This window comes from Polyodon spathula, chromosome 3 (genome assembly GCF_017654505.1).
Source record: "Polyodon spathula isolate WHYD16114869_AA chromosome 3, ASM1765450v1, whole genome shotgun sequence".
Taxonomy (NCBI): domain Eukaryota; kingdom Metazoa; phylum Chordata; class Actinopteri; order Acipenseriformes; family Polyodontidae; genus Polyodon; species Polyodon spathula.
The window spans coordinates 27595302-27619318 of NC_054536.1; the positions used below are offsets into that span (position 1 = coordinate 27595302).

The 24017-nt window shown below is 36.5% G+C and overlaps 1 protein-coding gene across 2 annotated transcripts in view; it reads left to right on the forward strand.

Annotated features, from left to right (window-relative positions):
• The window catches only part of LOC121312938 (programmed cell death 6-interacting protein-like), a 28269-nt gene extending 22013 nt beyond the window's left edge, over positions 1 to 6256 (forward strand). For both annotated transcript variants that reach the window (XM_041244911.1, XM_041244912.1), the window contains exons 9-18: positions 245 to 368; positions 896 to 1073; positions 1375 to 1486; positions 1821 to 1990; positions 2506 to 2754; positions 3380 to 3514; positions 4252 to 4346; positions 4687 to 4828; positions 5226 to 5413; positions 5644 to 6256. In XM_041244911.1, the coding sequence (XP_041100845.1) occupies positions 245 to 368; positions 896 to 1073; positions 1375 to 1486; positions 1821 to 1990; positions 2506 to 2754; positions 3380 to 3514; positions 4252 to 4346; positions 4687 to 4828; positions 5226 to 5413; positions 5644 to 5803 (1553 nt within the window). In that variant the 3' untranslated portion in view covers positions 5804 to 6256. The remainder of the gene's footprint in view (positions 1 to 244; positions 369 to 895; positions 1074 to 1374; positions 1487 to 1820; positions 1991 to 2505; positions 2755 to 3379; positions 3515 to 4251; positions 4347 to 4686; positions 4829 to 5225; positions 5414 to 5643) is intronic.
• The last annotated feature ends 17761 nt before the right edge of the window (positions 6257 to 24017 follow it).

Here is a 24017-nt window from a genome sequence, read left to right on the forward strand (position 1 = left end):
TTTAAATGTAACAAGAAATATTGGGTTACAGACTGATCTGTTTTGTGTTATGTGTTATGGTCCCCCCCCCCCCCAGGTATGGCAAAACACAGTATTGGCACAGATTTTACTATGACTGCTCCAGGATACAAGCTGACCTGTGACAGAAATGTGATTCATGTGTTTTTTCATTGTCACAGTACAGTATCAGTGCTTTTGTACTGTAATGTCAAGTTAACTACTGTTGTACTCTTTGTTTTTCCAGACCTGTTTGAGAAGATGGTCCCTCTGGCAGTGCAGCAGTCCATGACCGTTTACAACTCAAGAAAGGCCGAAATAGTAAACAGGCTAATCGGGCAAATGAGAGAAGCAACAAACCTGTCTAATGGGTAATAAGACTTACTGACATTTATGAATGCTTTTTTATAATGACATTTTTATTTTTGTTTTGCTTATTCCCAGGGATTTAAAAAAATAAAAAATAAAACAAAATAATAACTGTCGGAAATGTTGCCAGACCTGCAATAAGTTTTCAACCTTAAGAAGACTTCATGCCCAACTTTATATGACAACACATTATTGGAAAGTTCAGACTCTACAATGTGATTTATGCATGTTTTAAAAATATATATATATTTGCATGTTAAGTCTTCTAAAGGTAACTTAGGAAGATGTTAATACTGAGGCTGGGGCAAGTGTAGGCAACTCCGGGAAGCTTTTATTTATGTTTCATTATGATTCCCTTGATCACATTTGATTACTGTCCAATAAAACACAAACACCCCATTCTAGCTTTTTATTTATGTAAATTGTGACAAGCAGCATCTCTAGTGCTATTCAGTGGGACTCTTTTCTAGATCTTTAAGCAGTACGTTGTAGCACTGTAAAAAATGTAATTTGTGGTTTGTCTCCTCAGAGTCCTAGCCTCTCTGAACTTGCCTGCTGCTCTTGAGGATCTCTCTGGAGACAGCATACCCCAGTCTATCTTGGAAAAGTCCAGAGCCATTATCCAGCAGGGAGGCCTGCAGAGCATCGACCAGCTGATTAAAGACCTTCCTGAACTTCTGCAGAGAAACCGAGAGATCCTAGATGAGGTGAGCTGGCATTTACCTTTACAAGATAAAAGAAACGTGATTTTATATGAAGTATGTCTGCAATCTGGGGTTTTATTGAGCGGGGGTTGGGGGGCAGAAGCTATTTGGAGTTCTCCAATTTTGTTATGCCTCCATGCCCTTAACTCTTTTACTTTATTTCTGGTACTCTAGAGGAATTGTCAGTTTTAGCTGCACAGGTGTATCAAACTTTGTTCTCAAAGGATCTGTAAAAAGACCTCTGATGGCTTTGTAAAGTAAAAGTTTAATACATTTCTGGTCATTTTTTATTGTCTCTGTTTAGTCTCTGCGAATTCTGGATGAGGAAGAAGCAACAGATAACGACCTCAGAAACAAATTCGGTCAACGCTGGCAAAGAACCGCCTCGAACGACCTTTACAAGCCCTTAAGAACAGGTATTGTTTTCACAGCATATTCAGCTATTTATACCCACCTGACAATTTTTTTTTTTTTTTTTTTTTTTTTTTTTTTTTTTTTTTTTTTTACAGTTGCTAGATGTATGAAGTTGATTTTTAAGTCACTTGGCCAATTGACTTCAAAGCTGATTTATAGTATGCAGTTGGTAGGTTTCCACCATCTTGAATATCTGCAGTGCAGCACTACATTTTATTTCCACCAGGCTGTTGTCACATTAGAAACACAATTAACCATTTGATTTTTACTAGTTTTACCTACATCTATACATGAGGGTATGATAACAGTCTTTACCTTTTATGTATTTATTTCCAGAGGGAGGAAATGTCCGCAATGTTTTGGACAAAGCTGTCCAGGCAGATATAGTGGTAAAACAACGCTACGGCACTCACAGAGAAATGATTGCTTTGCTCTGCAAACCTGAGGCAGAGCTCAATGCTGCGATTCCTTCAGCCAATCCTGCAAAAACCCTGCAAGGCAGTGAGGTGAGATTATACGATAAATGTCTGTACACAAGTTCAAGAAACTGTGCAGAAAGCTAAATAGGGTTCATTAAACTCTAAGCCTTTCAATAGCAGAGTTGTAGTTTGCCCCTTGCTGTGTGCCTCCTATAGCAGATCCTCAGGAGATAGTCATATTCCAGTATGTAGCTATAACTGTATGCACTTAATGAAAGGGCTACATTGTAATGCAATACAGCTTCACACTGCCATAGCAACAACAGGAATGAAACGTGGCAGTGTCACATAAAAATTTGAAAAATAAAGACTTTAATATTGAGCATAGTGTTGGTGAATTAGTTTCCAACACTTTCCCCATCTATTGTTGCCCCCCCTCCCCCAGAATACATTTTTATAACCCCCCCCCCCAGTAGGTGAAAATGATTGCTGATTATTTCTGTTCTGGAATTGGGTGAAATTCATACAAAATAATGATACAACATCCAGTTGTCAATTATTTTTTTTCCTTTTTATGTTTTATTAATCTATGTTTGTTTCAGGTTGTGTCAGTGCTCAGAGCACTGTTGGCCAACATTAACAAAGTAAAGATGGAGAGAGAGAAGCTGGAGAATGACATCAAATCAGCCCAGTTTGACATGACCAGCAAATTCCTGACAGCACTGGCGCAAGACGGCGCCATTAATGAGGAGGCAATCTCTGTGACAGAGCTTGATAACATCTACGGAGGGTACACCCAGAAAGTGCTGCAGAGCTTGAAAAGCCAAGAAGAGATTCTGGGAAATATCCAGGTCAGTGATGCTCTTTTAAATATCTAAACTGCACAGTACCATTACTGGGAAATCAGCTAGAAAGTTAGCTATAGGAGAACTGTGCTGAGGCTTGCTGTTCCCTGCAGCCGATTAGATTATTCTCATTATAATGTGTATTTTTATTTTATAGCAGTACAATGTTGTATGCCATCAAAGCCTCATTAATAGTCCTGAATGGGGCTAGGTGGTGCAATGTGTTAATGCACTAGCCTTCTCTGGAGGTCACTATATATTGAGTTTGATAATCTGAACTTGGCAGTGGCCATCTGCGTCAGGCAGTCTGAAAAATAGGTCGTAGACTGGATTGCATATAAACTTACATTGCCACTCCTTTTACTTGTATCTGTGCACTGGAAAAAATAGAGGTCCAGTGCCAGTCTAGTATTTTTTAGATCTATTTTGTTTAATGTGACAGCTTGTGACCTAAGGCTATAAATGTTTTATTGTATTTTATTTTTTTTAAACTAAACTTTAAACAAATAAACTGTGTATTTTTTATTTTACTTACAGCCTTACTATTGATTGACACATCAGTGTAATGTTCCACTCATCTGTACAGCAGCAGGTTTAATTTACTGTACAACAAATGTGTTTTCCTTTACAGAACTCTCATCAGGAGTTCTCTACAATGAGACAATCGAATGCAGATGCTAACCAGAGAGAGGAGATGCTTAAGAAACTTGCGGCTGCTCATGATAGCTATGTGGAACTCTCCAGCAATCTGAAAGAAGGCACCAAGGTTTCTACAGTATTAACTTGAAGTTTTTATACCAGGTTGATTCATATACACAAAAGCATCACCCACATAACATTGTAACCTTTTAAATATTCAAGTATAAATCACATAGGTAACTGAAACAAGTATAGAGGTGGATGTTTGTTTTATTTTTCTATGCCATCATCTAAGTTTATTCAGATCTAACTAAATTACAGCTCTCCAGATGACAAGTAGCACTTCCGTCTGCATTGTTGGTTTAGTTGGCTTTTTAAAAATAATGATATGCTTATGTTCTATATATTCACGTTTAGTGTTGTTACCTGAATAATGACCTGCAAAGTGTTCTTGTTCTCGTATCATTTGTGTTCATGTTTAATGGGGTTGTAAATAATTATGTACCCTTAGCATTTAGTTTAGTGATCCAGCTTTTTAAGTTATTTTAAAACATTTGAGGTTAATCTACTTGGACAATAGCAGAAGATGATGTCTAGTGGTACAGTAGTTCGAATTTCTTGGTTTTAATATAGAGGTCCATTCATTTTTTCGTGTTTGACAACTTCAGAGTATTGTTTTCTAACCAGTTCGTGTGGTCCACCAGGTCTGTCACACAGTTTAATTTAATAAAGGGATGTATTGATTTCCCTATACAATATTCTTAAACTTTGATTAGTGTTGCACCAGCATTTATAAGTAATGATGAATCACAGACATTTTAGTTCTAATTCGCGAACTCCCCTTCTGCCGATTTTCTGTTCCAGTTCTACAATGAGCTGACTGAAATCCTTCTGAAATTCCAAAATAAGTGCAGCGACATTGTGTTTGCACGCAAAACGGAACGGGATGAACTTCTCAAGTGAGTCAATTCCTGAATATTGCTGAAATGGCTTATTTATTTAAAATATATACACATGGGTAAAACTGGCCTGTTATACATAATGTAATATATAAAGCTATATGTTTAAACAATACAGAAAACAGGTTGCCAACTTTTGTGGCATAAATGATGTATGGTAAAAAGCTTGCTTGTCATATGTACTGATTTTTTTCAGTTGATGGGTACAGGTTTGGTTAGACATCTTAATATCTCTCCCCAGTAAAACTGTGCTTTTGGCATACACAAAAACAACAGATAAGTAGGCATGTTGTCTTAAATGATATGCTTAATGCATGTTCTGACCCTTTTGTGTTGTCAGGGATTTACAGCAGAGCATTGCTCAACAGCCCAGTGCTCCCTCGTTTCCTGCAGTGCCTGCGTACCAGTCCACCCCCAGCAGTACTGCAACACCAGCCACTGCTACTTCGAGTGTTCCCACACCTGCACCAAGGACTGTGTTTGTAAGTACATTGTGGTAACCCTTTACATAATCAACACAGGCCACACAGGAGAAGCTTTAGTTGGGTATCGCTTTACTTTTTGGTACCTCATTCCTTGTCTGTTATAAAAGTAAAGTTTAATTATTTTAATGTACATTTTAATGTACATTTACAAAGCACCTAACATCAGAAATTGGCAGCGTGGTACAAACATGACACAAGGATACAGTATTTTTACAACTGTTTGCTCTATTTCAGTCTCCAGTTATTCTAAACACTTTTCTGTAGCAAACTTGTCTTCCAGAGGACAAATTTGATTTGAGTTTTAGTATTCTGTTTTTTGTTTAAACAAAAATATGTTTCCACAGTTTTTAAAAAAGAAAATAAATAAATCTTGTATTTTTTTTTGTCTTTGCAGCAAAGCAAACCCCAGCCACCAGCACGCCCGCCTCCCCCTGCAATTCAAGCCCAAGCAGCCAACACCAGCACTCCCCCAGCTGGTGGGGCAGGTCCTATTCCCCCTGCTACAGAGCCAGTGTCGACTCCTGGAGCAACTCAACCCCCCGCACAGGGGCCTCCCTACCCAACATACCAAGGATACCCTGGGTAAGCCCCTGCCACCTTTTAGAAATATAAATGAAGGCTCAAGTTTGCAATTTTAGATGCAGAATTTCATTTCACAGGTTAATTGCTAACAAACATTAATCAACAGAACATCAAACATCTGTGACCTACATAAGGTGCATTTTGTTGCATCCATCATTCATTTGTTTGTTTGTTTATTTATGTTTGATCATTTTAAATAAACATTTGCATTTTTTATGTTCTTTTTTTAGGTGTTATCAAATGCCTGTGGCCTACAACCCATATGCTTATGGCCACTACAACATGCCATATCTGTACCAGGCTCCAGGACAAGCACCTTATCCCAATGTCCAGCAGCCCCAGCAACCCGGATACCCATACCCACAGCAGCCTTATTATCCCCAGCAGTAGACTGTTCCTAATATCAGTGGCTGCTGGTTAGGTTTAGGGAATTCGTCTATTACTATTATATTGGCTCCTTCCGATAATGCAAATGTATAATTTCGCTCTGCAGTAAAATGCTTAAGTTTTTACTCCTGTTCTGCTGATGGCACTACTGTTTCACTGGCATATAAACACTAATATGGAATAAAGTTTGGTGACATGGTTGATAAGAGGCTTTCCATTTTAAAATCCATTGTAGGAGAGTCTGAGACAGAATCTCTCAAAAGGGTCCAGCTACTTGTGCAAAGACCTAGATAGTGTAACCCGATAATGTTTCATGCAAGACATCCATATAATTGGTTTTAAAATGGATATATCTATTGCAATAAAATGCTAAACTATTTTTTTTTGTTCTATGTAGACATTTTCTAAGAATTATTTTGGTGATGGGATTTAAAACATAAAAAACTGCAATACATACTACTGTACAACTACTGATTATTTTTCTTTTTGTTTGGGGGTTTACCTGCTATTCTCTTACTATCAATGACTTCTAAATAATATTTATATAAGAATATATATATTACAATATATATAGTCATAGATATATATATATATATATATATATATATATATATATATATATATATATATATATATATATATATATATATATATATCTATATTGAATAACTTTGGACTTATTCATCTGTTTACAAGCTACTGTTCAAGGCCAAAGCTACGAAATTTCCGCAGGCGTTCTGACTACATAACTAAATTGTTACACACGTTTTTTTAAAAAATGAACTTTGCTTGATAATTATTATTATTATTTATTTATAATATAAATTATATATATATATATAATATATATATATATATATATAATATATATATATAGGGCGGTCTATTATATATCAATTTATATAATACTATGATTCAAAACTGATCTCAAATGCTGAAGAGTTTACGACTCATACTGTCAGTCGTAGTCACACAGTCGTGAACACTACAAAATGTCACTGTAGAAATCTCATTGATTTCATCTACTAAATCGAACCGTTGTAAAAGCTTCGTTCGCGGACAATAACGCAGACCTCTTATTCCTGTTATTGCTCTCGAGAATAAGGACACATCGAAGAAGACAGCTTTATAATATATATATATATATATATATATATATATATATATATATATATATATATATATATATATATATATATATATATAAAAATTATATAACCATGTCATGTTGTCATTAAGGTGTTTGGTTGAAAATGTAATTCCAGGTCAACAGAAAGGTCAAATTGTTTTGTCCAGGTTAAAATCACAAATGTCAGGACACTGCTATCAGTGTCCTGTCACCAGAAGTTTTTTGCTAACATTCTTAAGCTTGGTTTTTGGTGGGAAAAGCTCCATTGGGCAGATAGCAAATGTTGTATGTGCCAGAAAAGCAATAGGATATTAAAAATAATGGATCTAAAAACAGGCCCTGTATAGAACATTAAACAGGGTCATTTGCATACCAAAACAAACCATCACTGTACTCCAATAAGTGTTTTCAAATCAACGCATATACAGCAACTGCCACAAAAGAAATGCCAACAGTATTTATTGAGCACTAAGGGGTTTTGTACTTCAGGGTTGATCGACCTTTACCCTGCTGGGGTTAAGCCACAGCTGGATTTTTTTTAAAAAGCACTTTACAGCCTTATGGAGTCCCGCTAGATTGCATCGACCACTTCTATTTAGAGACAATTCCAGAATAACCAAAAGTATGTGGTTGATGTAAATCAGATTAATTCCCCAATGTTGTACAATTATCTAAAAAAAAAAAATTATATATATATATATATATATATATATATATATATATATATATATATATATATATATATATATATATATAATGTACTAATAGGTCGTTCTCTATTGATAGAGTTGATAAAAAATAAATCTCTGAATAAGGTGTATGTTTGATAACTGATTCCATGATCATCATTCAGAGCGCTTACATGAGCAAAAGAATTATGATATTTTTTGGAAAACTAATTCCAATATCAAAAGTCATGTAAACAGTTTTCAGAAAATGTATCGGAATATTCCCAAAGTTGGTTTTTGGAAAACACGTAGAAATATCCGATTAAATTCCAAAAACTAAAAAAATGTATATCATGTAAACACACTTTGGAAAACCTATTCCGATAGCACGCTGCACATGTGCAAACATTGACCTTCATTCCTGCACGTGGTTTTAGAAAACAGAAAAATAATCTGTAGTCAGTCTGCATGCATCCATTTGTCTAGTTAGGGATAAAGTAGTACGTTTCTTAAAGTCCGTATGTATTTGTTCATAGCCCATACTGAAGCAGCAAATGTTTTCCAGCTTTAAATGACATGATAATTTAAAATGTCTGCAAAAAAACCCCATCTTAATTTAGGCAACCAATTTTAGTTTCTGCAGTTTATTTTTTATTATTTATGTGCCTGGGTCTAATATTTCAAAGGGCGCAGACCAACCTTGTTTTATTTATATAAAACTAGAACTGAAAATAGGGACTCGACTAAAATAACAGATAAACAGCTATTTAATATGGTAAATGTTCTGTATATTTGGTCAAATTAATATACAACACAAATATTTTGTTTTGAAAATATAATAAATGGAACCTTACTGACACACTGCACATTGGAATGCTAAAAGTAATGTGCCATGTCGGAGATAAGCTTTTTGAATATGAATTCTAATTTGTTTAGAAAAAGGAAGCACTAAGTCTACAAACAGTCAGACTGTGTAGGGTTCTGGAGAAGGGAATTCTTACGTGAAACTGAAAATTTCTGGTATGTTGTGTGGCCCTTTCCATTTCTCCAAAGTGCATATTTCAATATAATTTGATGAATTAGCAGTAATAATACTAGTACACCTCAACAGTTTGCAGACTGACTTGTGTTTAGTGCCTGTTAGTGAATGTCCACAAATACCAGAAAGGGAGGGAGACTTTTTTTAAAACTGTAAACAATAAAAGGTAAAACTATAAGAAACTAAGTCAAAAAGACAAACATTTTGGCTGCTGTACTTGTCTATTTAGTTTCTCGTGCCAACAGCAGAGGGCAGGCTTGTCACAAGCAAAGTTTCACAAGCAATAAGTAGATCAGTGAATCAGAAAAAACCTGTCCCTGGACAGCAAATGAATGTTAAGCAACTTATTCTGTCCTTGTAATTCACAAGCCATGCTGTATGTATTGTAAAAACAAAGAGGTTATAAACCAAATTAACTAGCTGCAAATAACCTGTTTGTATACAGATGTGTCCTCCATTGTGAATGTGTCATCTAAACCATTTCAGTTATGTTCTTGTAATACTTACCACTGCATGTTAAGGATTAGGTGTTTTGAAGAGTTTAAGATGAAAAATCTTCAAAAATGAAAATAATGGATGAATGAACCTGAATATCATGGGGCTGAACAATAAACTGGTATATTCTTTTTCCACTACATTTTTAATAATGGATTTACAAAAAAAACATGTAAACTATTCTCACAGACCCCCCCCCCCCCAAACAATAAAAAAAAGCAAATAATATAGTCCTTTCCCCGCCGACCAAATACACCACAGCACATTTACTCTACAGTAAGTCTATGAAACATGGAGCAACTCGTCTGCAAATATTCCTCATCTAAAGAATTCAAGCAACACCTTCGAAACAATTTGTACCGTGTAAATTGCTTGATAAGATCAGGTTTAAGTTGTCACTTCAACAGTTTGTACATTGACTTGTGTTTAATGCTGTTAATGAATGTTTCTTTAAGCAATAGAACCCTGATTGAGGGCACATGTGTCTGGTAGCTGACCGTGCTAAGTGTGTTGCATTACAGCCAAGGTTTGAGTTATAAAATGGAATTGGTGTGTTTTGGTAGTTTATTCTATGTTTGCATTTAATTACATTGTTCTTTTTTATTCTTTCACATTTCATATACATTTATAGATTGTTTTGAATAGATTATATTGTGTTTATTTATGGTATGGGAGCAGGAATGTGAATAACGAAGGTCTCCCTCTATTACCAACAATAGTTTATTATTCCTGTTTTTTAAAATCTTGTTTCTAGTAATACATCCTTGTATACTTTACCGTGGCCACCTTCTATCTGCCCCAGTACCTGCTGGTTGGGTAGTTCCCTATATCCTTTCTTGTGAACCTCTATATGCAAAGTAGAACAGAAGCTTATATAGCTCAGTCTCATTGATTATTCAGTGCATTCATTTGCAGAATTTAATTCCCAACTCAGTTACTTGGACAGGGATCTGAAAACACATTGAGATTCATCTACAGTATTTCGGAACCAGATTGGAAAAAGCCAAGGGATCTCTATATAGAATAGTTAACACTTCAAGTCAAGTATTACTGTATGTCTGGGGATTGGAGGCCATCCCAGAATATAGAGGGGCAAGGCAAGCATTAGAAAGCAGCCTGGCACAACTGCAAAGGAGCAAATGTAACGCACTAGCTATGCTAGTTTGACTTGACAGAGTAAAACATAATACTGAACGGAGCCCAATAACTGGCAGCAGATGGTTAGGAGTAGTGACAGTTATGTAAATGACGCACATCTAAAACAATTGCAATCTTTACCATGACTGTTTCCATGGTTTTCTGGTAAACTTAAATTATGAAAACTAAATCCAGATCTTTCTATTTACCAAGATGTACATACTGTACAACATGTATATGTGTGTATGTATGATATTAAAAATAAGCCAAAATGGTAAATGTTGTAATTGAAATCACTGCATCTAGAATGCATCTTAAATAAATCTTACGTTTACATCTTCACTGGGTAGAATTGCAGCGAGCTATACATAGCAAAGGTAAAGAAGAACTGCAGAGCGAAGTGAGGCAAACATTTGTTTTGCTAATCTTTTAGTTACTGTTACTGTTTTTGTAAAAGTAAACCCACAAAACCAGGCAGGTGTTTCTGTACTAACTGAGCTAAATACTTCGAGTGGTATATCTGCACAATGCTGTGCAGCACCTATAATTCCAACATGCAGCTTATTAAAGGGAAGTGCTAAACAAACAATAGCATGTAAACAATGTTATAATGTGGCTTGTTTATTGATAGATATACCGGTATGTATGTATGTAAACAGTTAAAATATGCCTTGCTCGGCTTGGTCTAGAATGTAGTGTTGGATGCTAGAGAATGTTTTTCACATTTTGTCGTCAGACATTGTTGATACCATAACTGCCAAGTCTCCCGATTTTAGCAGGAGACTCGAGAGAGAGAGAGATTAATTCTCCTGTCTCCCGATGAGACTCAAGAAACTCCCAATAATGTAGATTGCCAATTGTTATTATTATCTTAAGTAAATTCTCTAACAAGTGCATCACCCCCTGCTCTATGAGAGGTGAAAGTACCAAAAATTTAATATAATGAAAACTCATCTATCAACTACAAAACAGCATACCTTAATTTGAAATTCAATTTACTCTAGGTGAGGAAATTCTTTATTTGAGCTGTTTACAAAAAACCCCAGCTTCCCTTAAATTGAAATTCAGTTCATGCTAGGTTGCACAAGATCTTTGTTTGAGCTGTGTACTTTTGCTCCAGTTTATTTAAATACGTTGTATTTGAACTGTGCAAGCACAAAGTGTCAATCATTCCTCTCAGCCATGCCCACGTCCATCGAGGAAATTGGGGCTTGTTCTTGCTGTCTGCCGACACGTTCAGCCAATCACAGCTAACTTTAGTTGGAACCCAAAACTGACACTCGGATGAGCTCTGGCTCAGAGAAGGACCGGGATGAACTTAGTTACTTATTCCCGAGGGCTTAGTGACTTATTCAAGGGCTTAAGTTAGTTACAGTAGAGCTGGGTCCCGGTGGATATCATACTACTTTTTCGTTTTTAAACTGCAAGGCAGTAAAGAACCCTACCCCCAACACACACACACAAACACACACCACAAGGTTGTGAGGGTATAATAGCAGTCACCACTGCAGTGTGTGTGACATTTTTTTTTTTTTTAAAACAGCGTGCCGAGTAGGCGGGCTGAAAGAAGCCGACGGAAGCCACTCAACAGCGGGGCACAGCAAAGCTGGATCCCAGTGGAAGAATCGCGCTTGTATTATTTTTTATTTCTAAACTGCAAGGCAGTGAAATAAAACGGACACCATGGCAACACGGGTGAACTGAAATTTTTAAGCGCACTGAGAGGGCGGGCTGAGGCAGTCCAGCAGAGACGACTCCACAGCAGGGCACGGCAGAGCTGGGGTCCGGTCGAGGATAACGCGTCTTTTTAAACTGCAATAGCAGAGGAAAACACAAAACAGCGAGCTCTGTAAGGTTTTAAGCAGACTGCAAATCACCAAGCGATGTAGGCTGCTACACAGAAAGAGTAAATACAGCGCAATAACTGGACGGGGGTGTCCAGCCTGGATTACGTGCAGTCACATAACCAGGCCAGCTAGTGGAGCACCTACAGGCAGAGGGCAACGAGGTACTTCATGCACCCAGCACCCGAGGGCACTATGCGCACTGATGTATTAGACACCTGCCTACCGAGCACTGTCCGCACAGAGTACCATAAGCACTACGTGCACCATGTACTGTGCAGCACTGTGCGCTCTTGCACTAGCTTTGTAGCAGTGGGCACCACTGTGCCCACCAGGTACCGTGCACCGTGCATGCTGAGCCCCGTGTGCACCGAATACCTTGACACTGCGCACCGAGTATGGTGTGGCACTGTTAGCTGTTGCGTTAGGTCTGAGGCAGTGGCCAAGTACTGTGTGCACTGCGTGCAATATGCGTCCCGAGCGCCATGTGCACAGAGAACCGTACTATATTTGCACCGCGTGCACCGAATACTCAGAGCACTATGTGTACCGTGCTGCGCTGATTGCGCACTACTGCTAAGATGCTGGGCACTGTGTGCCATATGCACTGAGCACCTGTGCACCTGTGCACCGAGATACCTAAGTATCACGGACTATGTGATACTTGCCAGCACCAGGGTGGGGGAGGCCACTACACAATGTGCCAAGGGGGGAGGGGGTAGACAAAAATTAGATTTTTGCCTCAGTAAAAATCTATTCCTAGCTACGCCCCTGCTGAATGAATACTGTGCACAATACCCTGACTGACCACTGAAGTCTCAGCAGCAGGACGAAGCGAGCCCATCTGCCTTGTCTTCCAGTGACTCCGAGTCCAGCTATGTTGAAGCTGGAGCGGGGCGGACCTCAGACTCAGAATAATAAATGCAAGTTAGTTCTGTTCAACTAACTGGTCTGTGCATATGTGGCAAAGTGCCCCGCCCCTGGGCTATTTATTTGTGTTGTATGTTACGTGTAGTGTGTTAATGTTGGTGTATAGTCATTGGTACACTAGATTTAAATGGGTCTGTGTAACACAAGTGGTTTAAAATGTATATTTGTATTTAGGCACAAGGATTGCACAGCATTTCACGTGCAGGTAAAATGTAATAATACGCAAGCACAGGGAATTGCACTTTATTAATACACGTGCAGATGTACCGAGACTCCAACTGAATGATTGATTAGCAATCGAGTCTCAATACTCGGGATTGTGTGTTCAGTGAATGGAGAACGGGTGTGGAGAGGAGAAAGTAATAACGTAAAGTAAATCATAATTTCAGCTCACCGTGTTTTTCTGTGTAGTCTGTTTTGGCTAAAGTGCGTGTCCTGTGTTTTATTTGTCTTACCTTTTATTTTTTGTCTGTTCACCAAAACTCCATCTCTGTTTATTTTGTGTTGGTTCCTGGTCTGACGTCACCCACTACAGCCATCTTTGTGACAAAATATTATTTTTACCTGTAAATGTATGCTGTGAAAGTCTGTGTAATACACTTATATGCTGTGGTTTATTTTGAATATTTCTAAATGTGCGTAGGATCTTTATCTATACGTAAAGCTCCGCTGTGACCAAAAAGTTTTTTAAATTAGAATATTGGTAACCATAGTTTTGTTGCATGTTGAATATGATAAAGGGATTTCGCTAAATGAGACGTTTCTCAATGGCATAAGGGGTCTTTTTTTTAAAGCATAAAGGTCGATTTCACCCATTCTCTGCTTGAATGGAAAAAAAGATTGAAAATACCAGCAAATTCTTTAATCGAAGTAAATCAAACAGAACGAGTGGTATATTACATGTATGGAATGAAAATGTATCTTGAGACAAAGCTGTTATCTGAATATGGAACAGTAATGTAAGCCTATGAATTTTTGTTTCAATATGGTCCATATTCATAAAGCATTTTCATCCAAAATCAAAAATAAGCATTTGAATTGCCTATAGGTACTGTTAAATTAGCACATGAAAGATTTATCTGACACTATTACTTTTGTGTTGTTTTCCAATAAGGAAAAAAGGTCAGTGGTTTATAAATATGGCCCTACAGTATGTTTTCTCCAGATTTCTTGGAAAGCCTGCGAGACAGGAACATTTTGTATTGTACAGAAAAAGGCAACATATTTTTTATTCACTGTTTTTTTTTCTTTTTCAGTTCATCCACTGAACTTAATCAGGTAAGTTGTTTATATATTTAACCCTTCTATATGCCTTGCTTTCATCAGGCATTGAGGTTCTACTTAAACATTTCCAACTGCAAATTAAATAGTTGCATTATTTTTCCTCAAGTTAGTTTAATGTAGAAAACTAAATATAGCTTTTGTAAATTGTTAAGTAAAAATCAAGCTGAAATAAACCGCCTGCTTTTTACTATTTGTTTTCAGCACACAATCTATTTGACTAGTATTAAGTGTGCAGAGGGCTGTACCTGCAAATTTGGCTAGTAAATGCTAATCTCTGATCAATACATGTTTGTGGTTGGCTATCCTAAGGAGTGTACTGTGAAGAGGTGTTGAGCCTGGCATAGTTATTTTTACCTCAACAGATTTCAAGGTCATCACCACTCTGGTAACTAATAACTAAAATTATTTAGTAGACTGTGATAACTAAAATGAAACTAATAATTTAAATAAATCATAATTAAAACAAACTAACTAAACAAATATTGTTCATCAATCACAAACATACATTGCAACTAAATGGATTAACCTCTACATGGCATTTATTTATTTATTTTATTGAAAACCCAGACTTACTGGTCACATGATTCAGACAATTCCTAGGCAGGCTACAATTGGCTATATGACCCATTCTCTAGCTACCGCATGCAGTATATTAACAATTGACCATTGAGACGCCAGAAACCAACGAAGTACAACAAGCTTGATAACAAGTGAAAAGCTATGCAGCAAAATTGCAATGCATATTCTTTACGCATTAAATTTAAATATCATACATAATTCAATACGCAAAACAACTCACACTTCCACCTTCTCTCTAAACCAGGTCCAAGCTTCACTTGTGCTGCCTGTAGTTCACTGTTCCTGTTTCCCAGAATCAAAACTAGAAAATATACAGACTGAAATATAGGCAACATACAATCAATTCAGTGAAAAGCAAAGTAAATTATAAAAATAATCATAGTGAACAAAATAAATAAAACTGTGAAAACAAACAAACTAATTACAGGTGCATACCAATTACATTCAATCCAACATGTTAAAAGGCACACTTATTATATCACCACTACCTGCCTGGGTATATGTGCTTTCATGCACCATCATTTGCTTCTGTGAACATGTGAAGTGTAAAAAAGCAATAATGTCTAAGATAGGAGGCACAGCACAACAAAAATTTTAGTATCCTATTATTTCCATTCAAACACACATTTGCTTTACTAATAAAACCATATGCTTGTAATTAAGGGAGCAGTTTAAAATTATAGCCTGTTAGCACTAGATTTTGTCTCTGACAGTTGCTTAGGAACAGGCTAATCTTCTGTGGAACTTGAAGAAAAGTCTATGAGATTTATATACAAAAACAGAAAATCACTGTTTTACAACCTGTTCAGCACAATGGGAGAACATTGCAGACACAAATGTATTTTCTTTCTTTTAGTACTCCAGTCATTTTTGAGGGAATAGAAATGCAAATATACCCAAAGGGTAAAGGATTTAAATAATTTTGGTGCAGTTGCATACGTAATTTAATTTAAAACAGAATAATACATGACATACTAGTCTTTAAGCATAAAAGATAGCTTGAAGAATTTAAAGAAAATTCATCCATAACTGCAAACACTCAATTATAAAATCTTTCCTATTACTATAAGCAGTGCTCCAGATAAGCTGCATACTGGGTGTTTTACGCATTGAAAAAGTATGAATTACGTATATTTAAAAACAAAGCGTAAAGAATACGCTTAGCAGTTTTAGAATATGCATTGCAATTTTGCTGCACAGCTTGCATTTACATGTTATCAAGGTTCTTGTACTTCACTGGTTTCCGGCGTCTCAATGGCTATGTTTCCATTGGAGCTGTTAATTCGCTAAAAGGAAAAGTTTAACGTGTAATGTGTGATTAGCCCAATGGAAACAAGCTTCATTAGAGTAAATGTAGCTCAAAAATACTATAGAGTATAGTATTTGGGAAATTTGATTAGCTAGTTTGTGCGAATTAAGAAGTATTAATACACATAAATTCAATAGAAACCAGTATCTTCACATACAAAGAAAACACGTGACCGAAAAAAATCTTCACAGACTGCTTCTGTTTTTTTTTTGAAAACATGACAAGTTCTAAATTAATTAAGTTTTAATTGGGAAGCAGAAGAAACAATGTGTTTTTTACTGTTAATTAAATCATTTGATATGGCGATTTATATAAAAAAAATAGACAATTAACAGGCTTATCAGTCTAAGTGATACCAGGTGTCTAGTTTGAGAAGCTAATAGGAGTAATAAAAATACACACTAAATAAGCATGAAAAGTGAATAGCATAATAAAGCACACACAGTGATTACATATTCAGTACACAAAGGAAGCCAAACCAAGAGCATATTAACATAAAAACTAGGAAAGTAATACATATTGTTTTATTTCTTTATCTGAGCTGACACAGTTGTCAGTTTGTGCTTTGTTTTCAGAAAAAAGGAATAATACAGGTATCGGTATTCCGGTCACATTTCTCAATGAACTATCCTTTTTATTTTCAATAAAACAAGGACTATAAAAACGCTAAACACTTACATTATATGCTTGCTTGGTACGCAGGAGAACCCCTTTTATCCAATGAAATGACTACAGCCAGGGGGGATAAAAAAACGGGCAAAACAGTTTTGGGGTTTCTAAATATCAGTACAAATTAAGTTTTTTTGTGAGAATAGGTGGTTATGTTAAAAATGTGTTTTATGCAGCTACTGGCAGCAACAGACTCAAATGCCAGTAAATGCCAGTAAATGCCAGTAAAAAAAAATAAAATAAAAAAATAAATAAAATTAAAAACCTAACTGCCCCAGAGATACAGAAATAGATATAAAAAAATTGGACAAAAACTGTAGCAATCGTAATCAGTAATTTCAGTTCACGGTTTTGCATCAATTATATATAACACACATACCAATTATAAGGAGAAGCCCATGCCTAAATTGCTAAAACTACTAAACTGCCATTTTGAAATCTACTTAATGAAGACTGAGAAACAATTTTGGGCCTTAAACATAAAAACCGTTTATATGTAAAGTATACACAGCCTGTGAATGACTATTTTCTATGTGTTTGCCCCCGAACAACAATGTAACAACGACTGCAACCAACACCGCCCGTTGTTGAAGGCACCAAATCCAAGCTGTTCCCTTTTGGTCACTTCTGTCTGATATTAAAGCCCCATTCCTCCATCGCAGGAATGTGATTCTTCAAAATGGCCTGGCCATCATAGATTAAAGGGAGAAAGAGTTTAACTCGTCTTAGTGGTGAACAGGATGTGAAGTTAAAGAGAAGTACAGTGGCTCCAAATGTCATTTTAATTTATTAATTACATTTCCATTTCTATCTTTCTGGGTTTTGCAATATAATGTTTGCGTTCATCATAAAAACGTAATAAGAAATATAATCAATACGTTTAAATGATATTTGAAGCTACTTTCTCATTCTTAATAACCTGTATTTTATCCCATGCTCAATAATTGGGCCATCTGAGATAATCCCTTCAGGTGTGTCTGAATAGCTCTGACCCTGGAAAAAAATGTTTGAATGTAGAAATCACAAGAAGTCTGGCCACTGATGCCACTCTCAAGGTCAGTCAGTCATTTAGCAAGACCATGATGTGTTCTTTGAATGGATGTTTTCTCTAGCAAGCTTTAAAAAGTTTGCTTCACGGCTTCATGGTAAAGAGTACAGGCAGAATTTTCATTGCTTTACTGATTGTGTTTTTTTAATTTTTTTTTTTTTAAAGAAGTTTAAAAAAAGAGAACCCCTTTTCCTGAAATACCGAAAGGAAGCATTTCTGCAGGATCCTGCTGGCTGAATCAAGGTGTTGTAGTGTTTACCATCTGTCAGCTCCTTCTTGGCAGTAATTAGATCACAGCCTCATGCCTCCATGTGGGAACAACAGGGGGATGTCAGACATCGCTCCTTCTCTTCGGACGAAATTTTCATCTTCTCAGCTCGTTTGGAGCTGCATACCATTAGCACCTGCAGGTGTATGTTTGCTGAGCACTCATGCTGGGCTACAGCAGAGGAGGAAGAAAAAGCACATATGCAAGACTCGAAACTGTTAATTAGGACCAAGCTTCATTTGAGTGATTTATAACCTGAACCCTCCGCCCCCTTTTTGAAAGTTTATTTTCTAATTTACAGGGATAGGTCAGTTAGTCATTTATGGGTCTCCATAAGGCTGCTTTGGTGTTCAACATTTTTCTGTGGACTGCCTATTTGAAAAATGCAGTCCAGAGAAAAATAGATTTTTTTGTGGTATTTCACAGTAAATGCACAGTTAGTTGTAGTAAATTACTGTGAATGCAACAGGGGGAGATTTTACCTGCGTGGGTCTTCATTGATAATAAGGAGTCAGACACAGAGCACTGGTGTTTGACACGCTATACTGGTGCGCAGATTTAATAACAAACATGTGCTGGAACTAGGGTACCAACAATGTTAGCCCTAGTGCGGGATTTAATAAATACAAAAACTCTGTAAAACCTGCTCCAAAAACCTACCACACTACACAAACCCTCACTATACTGGTGTGGGATTAAAATGATTAACCTATTTCTAGTGATCCCAGAGTCCTGGCATCCGTCCAGTGACTCCGGCTCTTTCTGGTGGTCCCGACTGGGCAGCGCCTTCACGGCACCGCCTGGGAGTGGAAGGGTTTCATGCACCTCTGGAGCGAATGCTCTCCTCCTTGGTGTAAACAAACATGGGAGCCTCAGCGTAGCGCATGTTGGTGGTTTAATGGCCTCACAGCAGCCAGATTCTATGACACGGCCTATTTTTGAACAGACAATCTGCTCCACGTGGTACGGCCCCTAGCCAATAAGGAACTCTTAATCAGCCAAGCCCCAGCCCGAGTCTCCCTGCTCAATCGGTTGCCTGGCAACGAATCTCCTGTGCCTGCTCAAATTCTTTGTTGTAATAGAAATAATGTTAAATAATGATCTGAGTAAAAAACAAAAAAAAAAAAAACAAAACAAAAAAAACAATAGACAACCATGCCCACATAATAGGAGTTTGTAAAGTTTTGATATTAAGATGTTCTTAAATACTTTTTATGTATATATTATTGTATCTTTCTTTCTGTTAAAAATACTATTTATAAAATTGCCTTTATAGGACTAATTGTTATCAGGTTTGCTGTTTTAGTTTTGAAGTATGCAGCATAGGATATTAAGAGGTTTTAAATGTTAACAATTTAGTATTAGAACAATACATCTACCAAAATATTACAATTGTTAAATATAATATTATATATTAAACATGATATATCTATATTATATATATATAATATTAGATATATATATATATTATACCCTGGACGTATGCTGCCTAATGGAGACATAAATATGGAAATAATCTGCTTTTGTTTTAGTTATAAAGTCTTACATGGAAAGCGTTCTCCAGAGGAATAAAAAACACAGTTGGTATATTTAATGCACTTTATATTTTTTGAAATACAAATTGTACTGCCTGTGACACAATGGAGTATGAAAGCAAGCCTGCTTGTCAATCATTTCTGTTGTTATATCGGCACCAAAAATGTATTTTTTTAAAGCTGCAGTGTGCCACTAACTTGTTCAAATGTGCTCTAAAATGGTATTGAGATGGCTGAGATTCGATATAGTACATTCTTCCACAGTCCAACCTTCCCTGCATTGATTTATTAAGAAAGGAAATCAAGTTGATTGTCCAGCTCGTTTGTCGTGGCTGGTTCACAACCTGGTGTCCATGAATCAATGAAAAATACAGTACATCATAGTGACAGTGTCATGCAAGGTTAAAGAGTTTACTTTTTTATAATTTTAAAGGTTTCAGAGATATTTAATACACCGATTCTTTCAATCTGTCGCCTCGGGTCTAATCACCAAACAGGAGTGTATATATGTCATGGGAACAGCAAGGCCCATCATGGTTTTTACCATACATATAAATCTGCTTGGGAGGTGATTAGTCCCGAGGTGACAGACTGAACGCTTTTAACCATCCCAACAAAAAACAGCGAGGTGTATGAGCGGCATCTCCCATGTAGGGGACTAGCGCTAGCCGTGTACTTTTATTTCTAGTTTTTTGTACGTTTTATTTAGCTTTTTGTACATTTTAATGTATGACCTCCCTGCGTAACCATTGCTTGTAGTGTCACCTGAGCTGTTTGTTGTGTAAATAAAACCAGCAAGCCTGTGGGGAGTGTCAACTCCAACCTCCATCTCGATCACAACCAACTCCAATCTTTTCTGTAGAATTATACAGAGAAATTCCCTATACTAGAGTTTATGAATTAGCCCCGATACAGAGTAACAGATAAAGTAAAATACTTAGCTATTACCTCCGGACAGTTTGTGTGTGTCAGCCAATCTCCTGCATTTTCCAGCTGTGTTGAGTTTCACATTGTAAGACACATACAGTAACCCACAAACCTCACTGAAACCCAAAATAGATACATTCTCCAACCCCCAAACTCTGTTGCTCATTACTCAGATGAGCTGATAAGATGAGAGAGGGAGAGGAAGAGAGAGAAGGAAAGAGAAAGAGAGACACAGGCAGGTAGACACACACACACAAACAAACTGTGATGCCCACACACGCACAAGCATGGAAATAAAACTCCTATTGCATATGACTTTCACCCACTCCTAGCAACCATTACATGTATTGCACTAATTCATTTAGTCTATTAAAAGTATATTACAAATACTAAAAGTGTTGTTGTATATTACAAATACTAAAATTGAGTCCAGTAGCTCAGCAAACGCTTTTGGATCGATGCCCTCTTACAGACATTATGCCAGGTTAAGATGAAAATCAAACCAGACCTTGCATACCAATCCGACCGCGGTGTCTGAGGAAATTTTTCATGACTGACAGGAAGACATTATTGCTGGTCTGAAACTTCTTGTCAACAGAGATGTTAAAAAAATATTTTTATTCCATCTCTCAGCATTAAAAAATTGGAGACTGAGTTATACTGATTGCCAGTTAAACTTCTTGCACTGGCATAAAATTCTCTGGACTTTGCTGAGGTTTTCTGGACTTATTTCACTGAAATGAATGTCCATATTTTGTTTGTTTTAGCCAGTCTTTAAGTACATTAACAGCCTGGGTTGTTGTCACAAGTGACTAAGGTTAGTTTTTGAAAGAAATGTTTTTTGTTTTTTTTTTGTGACACTAGTAAGGCTTCCAAGCAGAACAGCTGGAATCCTATTGTTCTTCAAAATATTATTATTATTATTATTATTATTATTATTATTATTATTATTATTATTATTATTATTATTATTATTATCCTTCTGCCGCAATGGTAAATCTTAAACAGCCCATAAAATAAAAAGCGTTGCTCGCAGAGACTCACAGTTTGGAACTTTGGTAGATACCTATGGGAAGTTGACCCTGATGCAAAATGAACACATAGGTCACATGGTTTGGCAGCTATGTTGGATTTGTGCAAAATTTGGGTCATTTTCAAAACTCTTCTCCGAAACCGCTTATGCTAGAGCTCCGAAACTTGCTGTACATGTTTATGAATGGTCAATCTTTAAAAGTTATTCAAAGAAAAAGTTTTTGTTAATAGCGGCTATAACATCAGAGGTCAAAAGTGAAAGTAGTCGATAACTCCTTATAGAATGCAGGTAGGGCCACTGTTACAATGAAAAACATACAAACCCATATGTGTTCTATCAAAAACAGATATTGTCTGTGACTTTTGACCTCTCATGATAGGATTATCACTGTTGTTATTTCTTATCATCTGCCAAGGACTTTAACAGCCCATAAAATGAAAACCGTTGCATGAAATTGCTTGCAGTTTGGTATGGTGGTACATGGTTATGGCTAGTTGACCCTGAAAAAAATGGAGCGAATAGATCACATGGTTTGGCAGCCATATTGGATTTTGTATTTTTAGTAACTCATTTTGAAGACACTAAAACAACAAAAACCATGGCTGCTATTGCCCTCACACTTCTGACATATGTTGAGGAGGGGAGTGCAATTACACATATCACATGACGTGACACATAGCTGCCAAGGACTTTGAGACATTCTTTGGATAGAAAGAGAGCCTGCCTCTCAGTTTTAATGGGTGCATGTGAGTTTTGGGGCTTTGTAAGCAAAGAGGAACGGGTCGTTCGGTCATGGAGGTCCGCAGGCTTGGCTGGGACTAGGATACTGTCTGGTTGGATTTCATAATTGCTAGCTTGCTGCTAGAGTTATTTTGTTTTTATATAGATATATGTATATTGGACGTAATATTACTAACCTGTAGCCAACAGTTATTAGATCACCTGTATTAAAAGCATTATGTTATACCAATAGAGGGGCCGCTGAGGTGTGTGGGGTTGTAAATTGGTGTTAATTGAGCATTTAGTTAGGGCCCTAGTGGTGTGCTGAGGTACACATACATATATATACATTTATGATTCATGTTTTCTAGTCCATTTGGTAGTTTTGTTATAAGGTTGTTTCATTGATGCGTGGGAACTCTGTAATAAAGTGGATTGAGATTTTACTTACCTGGTGTGTGGTCTTTGGTTGTTTGTCTTGGGGGTTGGGGCGAGCAACATGGAATCCAAAGAACCTGTGGGGAAGGGGGAGAATAAAATAAATAGTGCTGGCCATTTTGATCAGTATAGTTGTTGATCAGTATCAGTTTGTGGCATTGCCATTTTTTAAATTGTTTTTTCATCTTTGTTTTCGTCTACTGTATTTAATTTAATTGTGCCTGATTAAATCTTCTATGTCTACTGTTGAAAGTTACTGTAGCACCTTTTTTTTTAAGGTGTACTACTGTCTTTACTGGAAAGTTGGTGCTGTACCAATTCTCTAGTTTTATCTCCAAATGTATTGAAGAAAATGGGTGGAATGTCGCTCATTTTGTGGCAGTGGTTTTATAACTAATAAATGTCATTTGTCATGGAATTTTGTGATCGAATTTATAATGTGGTGTGTATTGATTTATAGTGTGAAGTGGCTCATTAGTATACAACCATGTGTATACTAATGATTTCAGATTCAGATTTTTCCTTTTCTGTTAATTTGTCATCCAGCCATAGTCATTCTGTTATTAAGGTGGACTTATGCAAAGACAAATAACTAGACATAGTTTCTATATTTTTGTATAAGCAAATTAACTTATTTTTCTATATACTAAACAAAAAATACCCGATTTAACACATAGAGACTAAGTACAGTACAAAAGTACATCGTTTTATAGTTACTACACTGGCAAGTTGCTACATGTTGACATTTATTACAGTTGCTCTGGTAGGCCCCACAGTTCAATATATTATTTGCACATCCAAATTAAGCTAAAATAGATTATTTATTTATTTATTTATTTATTTATTTATTTATTTATTTATTATCTTTTCAATTTATTTTTTATTATTTTATTTTATTTTACCTATTACAATATCATTTTTTTTTTTATTTTATTGCAGATGCTCTTACCCAGGGTGCCTTATAGTTGTATACAAAAAATACATATGAATTACAGTACAATTAACAGCAAAAGCAATATACTGATTTACTATTTAAATAATGGCTATTTTAGACAGTGGCGCTGCAGAGTGACTATGTGACTAAAGGGATGTTTAGCCTATCTGTTTGTCAGTAATCCCTGTGGTACCTGAGTTTTGCACAAGCCCATCTGATCACTAATGGGTA